The sequence below is a fragment of the Lipotes vexillifer genome, unplaced genomic scaffold (assembly GCF_000442215.2).
Source record: "Lipotes vexillifer unplaced genomic scaffold, Lipotes_vexillifer_v1.1 scaffold957, whole genome shotgun sequence".
In the NCBI taxonomy this organism is placed as follows: Eukaryota; Metazoa; Chordata; class Mammalia; order Artiodactyla; family Lipotidae; genus Lipotes; species Lipotes vexillifer.
The window spans coordinates 741,132-751,615 of NW_006791360.1; the positions used below are offsets into that span (position 1 = coordinate 741,132).

Here is a 10,484-nt window from a genome sequence, read left to right on the forward strand (position 1 = left end):
TCGGAAGAACATTTTAAAAAAATGAAATGAAAAATTACTTCTAACGTGGATAAAATTCAACTAAATTGAAAGTAAAGAAACATTTGCGTTACATTAATTTAATTTACATACTATATTTAAAATCTACTCTGTATAGGTCTGATAGTGCTGAATGTTAAATACAATTAAGTGTATAGGTAGATTAGTTGAAATTTTAGTATAATACCAATTTTTAAAGGCAGCTTGGTCTCACATGGATTAAGTAAATCAAATAAAATTCCTGTTTATTATGTGAGAATTTGCTCAAAGATTTCCTCACGAAAATCAGCATCAATCATACCTGAAACAAAAAGGCCAAACCTGAAGGTACAACATATGACAGCTCAGCTCTCTTAACATATAAATGATCACAGCCCAGTTTTCAACCCCCACCAGACACTCTCCATATCCCCAAAACATGCAGCTTGTAGAGTAAGGAAATGTGTTGAGAAATAGAAGCCCTTGCTATAGATTCTACAAAAATAACAGCACCTTAGGAAGTCTTACTATATTAATATTCAACATAAATAATCTGTTCTTTGCATACCAACTCTAACACAGTAGTGATTGTCTTCAATCTGAACCAACATGCTGGGCACGTTTCACATGTTTATTAGTTACATATGAATGCATTTATAGCCCCTGTAATTGAAAAGGACCTCAGAGAACAATTATGATTTCCTCATTTTATAAATGAGGAATCTGAACTCGAGGGGCCATGTCTCACTTGGTCAGTGATAAAGCCAGTACTAAATACAGTTGGCTTCCTGCTCAGTGGTCTTTCCACTGAACCAAGATGTAAATGTATTTGATGTCTTGAAAGAGAAAGACATATATCACTTAAATGATAAACATATAGAGCTGAGAACTAATAATCCAATTATTTCATACACAGTGGGCCTTTAAATAATTAGCTTACCTTATCAAAGGGAGGATAGTAATAAGGTTGTTTTTTATTCTCTGGGAATCTGATGTGCAAAGCTGTTGCATTTTCAGTATATGGATTTGTTTGAACAGTTCCCATTGGATTCAACATTTCTTCAAGTTCATCTAAAACATGCAAATAATTTTGATTCTTAGGAAAATGTTTTTGAAACTAAAACAAAACTTTAATGGATTTCAATCCATTACTTTAAAAGTGTGTCACCTAAGGAAGTTTGGCAGACAGTATCAGTAAGCCTCTAATTTTCTTAATGCTTAGCACAAAATTTGAATGAGTTTATATACATCTTTAAAATGAAAAAGTTAACAGAAATTAATAGCTACCTCACCTCTTTCTTCAAATGTGTTCAAGTATTCTCAGTCTACAAAAAAAAAAATTGGAACTGCTTTCATCCCATCAAAATTAGGTGGTCCATAGGAATTTTTATTATTTCATCACTATATATCAATTTCTTAATCACATATGTTCTGATTTCCATGGTCATCACAGTACCCAAACTGACATTTTGAGAGTCATTAATAACATTCCTTTTGACAAACCTAATGTTGGTAATGTTCCTTTATGATCTCATAACTGCTGACGTAGTTAAACACCTTCTCTGGTAGTTTCTCAAACATTCCACCCAAGTGGTACTTCTTTAACCTCACCAACTGTGACATTTTTCAAGGCACTCCTTCCTCTTTTCTACCACCCTAAATATGTTCCATTCACAGACTGGGCATGCGAATCAGAATTTCAATGTTATCTTAAACCCTAGAGCTCATATAACTTTCTCATTTCACAGAGAAGTAAACTGTTGAAGAGACATTAAACTCTGAGAAAACAAGAGTTAGCAGTACAAACTAAAGTCTCCCCTCTGCAAACTAATTTCTCTTTTCTTATAACTGATTTTTTGCACAGTTGTCCTTTTGTACTTCCTAAGGAAATAAAAGTACATTCTGTCCAGACCTAATGTCCAGGTAGTATGCACACTGAGAATTATCTCCCAAAGCTAGAAAATCTGTACAAAGTACTGGGTGGTCCAAAAGGCTCGTTCAGTTTTTTCTGTAAGATGGCTCTAATAGCACTTAGTTGTCTTTAACTTCATTCGAAACAATTTTGTTAGATTGTATGTGACAGCTGTCATATCAGCGTGCATTTAAAAAAAGACTTATCAAAATTGGTGAATTTTTGTATAGACACTTTAATATTGAAGATGGAAGAAAAAAAGCAACATTTTCGGCATATTATGCTTTATTATTTCAAGGAAGGTAAAAATGCAACTGAAACACAAAAAGATTTGTGCAGTGTATGGAGAAGGTGCTATTGACTGTTCGAAAGGGTCAAAAGGGGTTTGCGAACTTTTGTGTTGGAGATTTCTCGCTGGACAATGCTCCGCGGTCGGGTGGAACAACTGAAGTTGATAGCTATCATATCAAGACATCAATTGAGAACAATCAGCGTTATACCACACGAGAGAGAGACAACATACTCAAAATATCCAAATCAAGTGCTGAAAATCATTTGCACCAGCTTGGTTATGTGAATTGCTCTGATGTTTGGGTTGCACGTAAGTTAAGCAAAAAAAAAAACCTTCTTAACCATATTTCCGCATGCAATTCTCTACTGAAACGTAATGAAAGCATTCAGTTTTTAAAACAAATTGTGACGGGAGATGAAAAGTGGATGTTGTACAACAATGTGGAATGGGAGAAATCGCAGGGCAAGCGAAATGAACCACCACCAACCACACCAAAGGCCGGTCTTCGTCCAAAGAAGGTGATGTTGTGCATATGGTGGGATTGGAAGGGAGTCATCCATTATGAGCTCCTTCCGGAAAACAAAACAATTAATTCCAACAAGTACTGCTCTCAGTTAGACCAAGTGAAAGCGGCACTCGACAAAAAGCGTCTGGAATTAGTCAACAGACTGATCTAAAACGCATAATCTTCCATTAGGATAATACAAGACTGCATGTTTCTTTGATGACCAGGCAAAAACTGTTACAGCTTGGCTGGAAAGTTCTGATTCATCCGGCTGTATTCACCAAACATTGCACCTTCAGATTTCCATTGATTTTGGTCTTTACGAAATTCTCTTAATGGAAAAAATTTCAATTTCCTGGAAGACTGTAAAAGGCACCTGGAACAGTTCTTTTCTCAAAAAGATAAAAAGTTTTGGGAAGATGGAATTATGAAGTTGCCTGGAAAATGGCAGAAGGTGGTGGAACAAAAAGGTGAGTATGTTGTTCAATAAAGTTCTTGGTGAAAATGAAAAATGTATCTTTTATTTTTACTTAAAAAACCGAAGGCACTTTTTTGATCCATCCAATATTTACAAGTTTCAGCTCCTTAATCAACCCTTTGCTTATCTTGTTAATACTCTCACATCTCACAGATTCCATTTTGACCTGGACTGAAGGAATTCTCATAATTTATACACTTCTGAAGCTGACTTCTCAGCAAATTAATATTCTATATTTGTGCTATCTAGTAGCGTTATATTTATTAGTCCTATCAAATGCAACCTATCTAAAGTCAAGTGTACCAATTTAGTATTATCTGCCCCAAACATATGGAGAACAGAACACTGCACAGAATATGCTATTTTATTTAAGAATAGGGAGAAAAGTAGAAATTTATATTTGTATTTTCTTCTATATATATGAAGAATTGTGGAAATACAAAAGCAACAAATAAATGTGATTATAAACCTTCTAATGATGACCTAGGTACTCTAGAAATTAGAGTATTTGTAGTTCCCGTGTTTCTGGCTTGCTCGTACTAGGATAAATGTGAATTCTAGAACCAAACATGCAGAACAAACATCTCTAACATTTTGTTAGAGATAAATTCAGATCCATGATATGCCAAGTTAATTGCAAAAATTGTCAATTTTTCTAAAAATATCAGTTAAGTTGCTTACTGATTTTGGAGAACATGTGTGAGTCTAAATTAAGATTTTCAAAAAAGTTTACTGCTGAAATGAATAATTTTTACTCTAACTGTGAAACTACAGTTCCTCTTAAGAAGATCACACTGCTCTCCTATATTTGGGGGAATAATGTGATTAGTGAAAATTATTGGATGTATATGCAGGAAAGGGTAGGAATAAAAGAATATACACAAATAAAATGCTAGGATATGAGCAGTTTATAAATATGTTCATGGATAACTGATTATCCAAAAGCAATTTCTCAGGTAGCAACTACTAAAATAGAACATTTTTAAATGTCTGTCACCCACAAAATAATTTTTAAATGCAAGTAAGGGCACAATTTTACTATATATATTAACCAACTATGAAGACCAAAAAAAACCCCTCACTATTATAATGCAAAGATAACACTGAAAATTTCCCACATTTGGGAAAGCAGTAGGAACAATGGAAAGAGTCAAGCAATCTTTTGCACAAATCCTAGGTTTGAAGAACCAATTATGTAAGACTGACTTATGGCTGAACTTCACTTTTCTCATCTATAAAATGGGACAAAGCCATCGACCTCACAGGGATACTCTGAGTAGTATTTGAGAAATATAGGCTTATGGAAGGTGTTCCTCTTAGCTCAAATTTCAAGATAACGCCAACTAAAGAGGAAGTGTCTTTACTATCCTTCCCATGTTAGTTAATGTTCCTTCTAGTGCAGAAGCAGAAATTCAGTACAACTAGGAACCACAGAGATTGTTATAAAGAAGAAATTGTTCCTTACAAGAATGTCTCAAAAACCTGTAACAATAAAACATTTAAAGTGAGAAAACAGTTATCAAAATAAATATATTCAGATACAAATCACTTTTAAGTATATTAAAATAATCTTGGGAAATCTGTTTTAGAATAAACAATAAAAATATGAAAAGATGGTTTCTTAACTGGACTGAAAAAAGAGTCATAAAAAAATGTTAACTAGTCCACATGCCAAAAATTATTCTTTAACACTAAGGATTAGGATGTAAATCTTACCAGGAAATGAAGACCAGCTGTGCAATATTATATCTCCAGATCTCAACTGTCCTTTGAAGTCAAAAACCATCGTATTTACCCAGGCTACAGGATAATCCTGTTGAAAAGATACCATTGCGTAAATATACTAAGAATAAACTTTAAGGTGTGAACACACACATACCCTTTGCTTCAGTAATGTTAGTTCTAGAAGTTTCTAGTTTTCTAGACGATTTCCTCCCAAACCATCCAATATAAAAACAAGATATACATGGAAAGATGTTCAACATCTTTATAATGGTTAAAGAAAATCCTAAAAGCCAATTAATGTCTCAGAATAAAATACAGTGTCCAAAAAGTAGAATATTTATTGTGCAGCCATTGCAAATGATGAGGAATTTTTAATGATTCAAGAAAATATGTGCGATATGTTAGATTATATGTTTTAAGATCTTTCAGTCTATATAAATCTTAATTTAGCAGAAGGCAATGTCTCTAGGTATTGTAGAATTTATTTATATTTCTAAAAAGGAGGCACCAAGCTAATAGGACTTTTATGTAGACACTCAGACTAATTAATCTGGTCACAGTCTATGAAAAAACTATAAATACTTGAACACTCTGAGTAAAATTCTCTATCAGTGGAGGAAAAAAACTAAGGAAATAACTCTTATGTGACTTTTTAGACAATAAAATTCATTTTTTAAAAAACTATATGATAATAACCAGAGGAAAGGCTTATATTCTCATGTTAAGAATAAAAGGATACAAATTCATGTAGTTAAATATAGTCACCAGACTTTTTAAAATGCATAAAATTCATGTCTCCATCCTCCAAAAAGAAACTTTCCATAAAGAAGAAAATTAAAAAGACTTGAATAAAAATATGAAATGGAAGATGAGAATATAAGAACACGTTCACCATCCTTTATCCACAATTTCAAAGTCCAAGAAACTCTGACAACTAAAGGTTTGTTCATAACTCATTTAACAGTAAAACATGACCAGAAATAACATGAAGCTAAATGACAGTCTTCATTCGTCTCATTTAGTATGAATATTCATATATTTCACTGCTAGAAACTTAAGTGTTTGATTACAGAGTTGTGTCCCAGACCCTACAAGGTGTGTTGAGTGATCTATGATCTTTCTAAAATGCATAAAATTTTGAATTCTCAAACATATCTGGCACCTGAAACTTCAGTTAAAGGACTGTGGACCTGTAATATTTTAAATCTCTTCATTCTTTTTAAACTATTTTCTAAAAAGGATTACATTTATAATAGAACACTTACAGTATGACATATACTAAAATAAAGTTGCCAAAAGAAAACTGACAAGGACATAAAATGGAGACTTACTGTCTTTTTTAGAAATCAGTTCTTAGGGACAAAAGTTATATGACATAATTTCATTTATATTACTCTATTATTTCAAAGTTTTTAAATTATTCCATTATGTTATTATTAGTCCATTATAAAAAATTTTCAGAAGTTAGTATATAATTACCACTTTTCCAGATTTCCTGATGGTCTGATATTTAGAGGGATTAATAGCTTTAGTTGATTTCTTCGTTTTCACTTTATCCAAAACTGCGTAAACAGCGAAACATAATCGAGCCATTCGTGGCAGGTCACAAGTATTGATATCAAATTCCAGTGGTTCGTTCCAAATATGATCGTTTTTCCCTGATATCTCTGAGCTTACGACGGTTTTACACAGGAGTTCAGTACCATGAAAAAGGCCAGCCCTGACATGAACCTGTAATGATGGAGACAAAAACAAATACAGAATCATGAATACTGCACCACTAAAACACCTTTATTTGGGAGAATGAAAAAACACATACTGGCAGAAGCAGACAAACTCTAGGAAAGCCTATTCGTCCACAGAACCATTAGACTATAATTCATCAGCATATAATTCACCACACTGTTAGTATAACCTATTTTTCACTTACTAAGCAGACCAGCTAAAAAATGCCAAAGGTCTCAATGGTATAAATGGGTCTAAAGAAACCAAGACCATAAATATAAAAACTACTATCGGGCTTCCCTGGTGGCACAGTGATTGAGAGTCTGCCTGCCGATGCAGGGGACACGGGTTCGTGCCCCGGTCCGGGAAGATCCCACATGCCGCAGAGCGGCTGGGCCCGTGAGCCATGGCCGCTGAGCCTGCACGTCTGGAGCCTGTGCTCCACAATGGGAGAGGCCACAACAGTGAGAGGTCTGCGTACCGCAAAAAACAAAACAAAACAAAACTACTATCATATGCTTACTTCCACTCACTTCATTTACTTGGGGCCTTGTCTTAGTTATCTGTATAGTTGGAAAGAGAGGGGTGGATAAAATGTCTCCAAGGTCTCCTACTTCCAAATAATTTATGAACTGGTCAGTATAAAAGTCAACTTAAAGTTATCTAACCATATTTATGATTATCCTACACACTACTATCTTGCATTTTTCTCCTAAAGACTCAGGTCCAGAGTGATGCAGGACACAGGTAAAGTCTCAGAAAAATTTTCTCAGTCATTTATATAGTTTTTTTAAAACAACATGACATGATTATCTCTGATTTAAAACTGAGTGGTAAAAGTAGAACTAAAAACAGTACTAAAACACAGAGATTGGGAACTCCCTGATGGTCCAGTGGTTAGGACTCCATGCTTCCACTGCAGGGAGCATGGGTTCAATCCCTGGTCAGGGAAATAAGATCCCACAAGCTGCAAGGCACGGCCAAAAGAAAAAAAAAACAAAAAACAAAATTAAATACTTTAAGATCAAACTTTTTTTCATCAGTTAATTCAGATGTGACATCAGCATACAGTAGTACTCAATAAATATTTACAGATGAAATAAATGTATATGTGGAATTATTTAGGTTTGTTTTTCTGTAGTTTAAAAAAGCTTATCAGACTTCCCTGGTGGCACAGTGATTAAGAATGCGCCTGCCAATGCAGGGGACACGGGCTCAAGCCCTGGTCCGGGAAGATCCCACACGCTGTAGAGCAACTAAGCCCATGCGCCACAACTACTGAGCCTGCGCTCTAGAGCCCACGAGCCACAACTACTGAGCCCTCATGCCACAACTACTGAAGCCCGTGCGCCTAGAGCCCACGCTCTGCAACGAGAGAAGCCACTGCAATGAAAAGCCTGCGCACTGCAACAAAGAGTAGCCCCCACTTGCCGCAACTAGAGAAAGCCCACATGCAGCAACAAAGACCCAACGCGGCCCAAAATAAATAGAATAAATAAATTTATTTTTTTTAAAAAAGGTTATCAATAAGAATTTTGACTTGTTAAAAGAGTTACTGTCCTAATTTTGAAAAGGTAGATACCAAAAAATGTCTAGATATTAAAACATATTCTACAGTAATATAAAATTTGAAATGTTGATAATACCTTTAATTTTTAAAATTATTACAAATATTTATAATATATTACAAGTATGAGTTTTAAACCTATAAAATAATTAAAATGATGCTGTACTGGCATAAATAAAACTATAGGTTAGAAGACTACACTCTTCATAATGTGACAAGGAAAGGACAGCTTACTTTAATAAATAGTACTCATTTATCTAACTCCTGCAAAATAAAGAGATGGATTAATGGTTAAGTATTTTAACATCACAGAAAAGCAAATTAAAAAGAAAAATCTTTAAAAAGCTATCAGAATAATCATTGAAGCTGGGTGATTAGTTCATGGAAGTCGATTATACTATTCTATTTTTGTGTATGTTTGAATTTTCCTTTAAAAACATTTTTAAACTAAAGGAAGAAAACTGAAGGACTTTGCTGGTGGTCCAGGGGTTAAGACTCCAAGCTTCCAATGCAGGGGGCCCGGGTTCGATCCCTGGTCACGGAATTAAATCCTGCATGCTGCAACTAAGAACCCGCAAGCCGCAACTAAAAGATCCTGGGTGCAGAAACTAAAAAGATCCTACGTGCCGCAAGAAGATTCCCGTGTGCCACAACTAAGACCTGGTGCAGCCAAATAAATAAATAAATATTAAAACAAAAAGAAGAAAAAGAAGAAGAAAATTGATTATTTACTCCAAATACAGGTAGATCATTATAACACTAAAGATTAAAGTAAAGGAGTTACAAAGGACTACTAAAAACACTTTCAGTAAACTCTCAGGCCACCAGGAATTTTTATCTGAATACACAGCTGATTCCCCTCAACTTCAGAGGAAAAGGGGTATTCCTTCTGCTCAAGGCCCCTGGTTCCATCTTGCTCCAACTCCCCAAGTACTCAGACCTTTCTCCTTTGCTCCTCTACATTGAAAAATAATCTTCCTCTCCAGGAGGCAATGAACCTATTAAGTCTCTCCCATATCAAACTCAAACAAATAAACAAACAAACAACAACAAAAAAACTTCCCTAGAACCTAACTAATCTTAATGAGAATAGTATCAACAGCTTAGACACTCTATGTCTCCTACATTCAATCCATCATGAAGCCTACACTGTATACAAGGAGGAAATTATTTATGATATAATCTTAAATGAAAAATGAAATAATAAATACTATATATACTCATTAAAAGCATATTCACATTTTGACAGTGTGCAGAGAAGAATACAAATAAAAGTAGTTTATAGTAGGATACCAAGAATATTGGTGTTCTGTCATTCCCTTAAGTGATCTTGGATTATATTTCATAATTTTATCTTTCTTTTTTCTTGGTGACTGAATGCATGGCATAGGATTTTTTTTTAATAGATCTTTACTGGAGTAAAATTGCTTCACAATATTGTGTTAGTTCCTGTTGTACAACAAAGTGAACCAGCCATATGCATACATATATCCTCATATACCCTCCCTCTTGAGCCTCGCTCCCACCCTCTCTATGTCATTGCAAAGCACTGAGCTGATCTCCCTGTACTATGCTGCTGCTTCCCACTAGCTATCTATTTTACATTCAGTAGTGTATTGCAGCACTATTTACAATAGCCAGGACATGGCACCAACCTAAATGTCCACTGACAGATGAACGGATAAAGATGTGGCACATATATACAATGGAATATTACTCAGCCATAAAAAGAAACGAAATTGAGTTATTTATAGCAAGGTGGATGAACCTCGAGTCTGTCATACAGAGTGAAGTAAGTCAGAAAGGAAAACAAATACCGTATGCTAACACATATATATGAAATCTAAGAAAAAAAAATTAGGGGCTCCCCTGGTGGCTCAGTGGTTAAGAATCCGCATGCCAATGCAGAGGACAAGGGTTCAAGCCCTGGTCCGGGAAGATCCCACATGCCGCGGAGCTACTAAGCCTGTGCGCCACAACTACTGAGCCTGCGCCTAGAGGCCGTGCTCCACAACAAGAGAAGCCACTGCAGTGAGAGGCCCGCGCAACACCATGAAGAGGAGCCCCTGCTCGCCGCAACTAGAGAGAAAGCCGCACGCAGCAACAAAGACCCAACACAGCCAAAAATAAAAATAAATAAATTTATTTTTTAAAAAATGGTACTGATGAACCTAGTGGCAAGGCAGGAATAAGGACGTAGATGTAGAGAATGGACTTGAGGACACAGGCGGGGCGGGGGGGAAGCTGGGGTGAAGTGAGAGTAGCATCGACATACATAATCTT

General features: G+C 35.3%; 1 protein-coding gene across 1 annotated transcript in view; it reads right to left on the reverse strand.

Moving 5' to 3' along the window:
• The window catches only part of PIK3CB (phosphatidylinositol-4,5-bisphosphate 3-kinase catalytic subunit beta), a 111,218-nt gene that overhangs the window by 62,460 nt on the left and 38,274 nt on the right, over positions 1-10,484 (reverse strand). The window contains exons 7-9 of the mRNA XM_007464363.1: positions 6,389-6,640; positions 4,901-4,997; positions 938-1,068 (exon numbers count right to left, since the gene is read on the reverse strand). Of these exons, the coding sequence (XP_007464425.1) occupies positions 938-1,068; positions 4,901-4,997; positions 6,389-6,640 (480 nt within the window). The remainder of the gene's footprint in view (positions 1-937; positions 1,069-4,900; positions 4,998-6,388; positions 6,641-10,484) is intronic.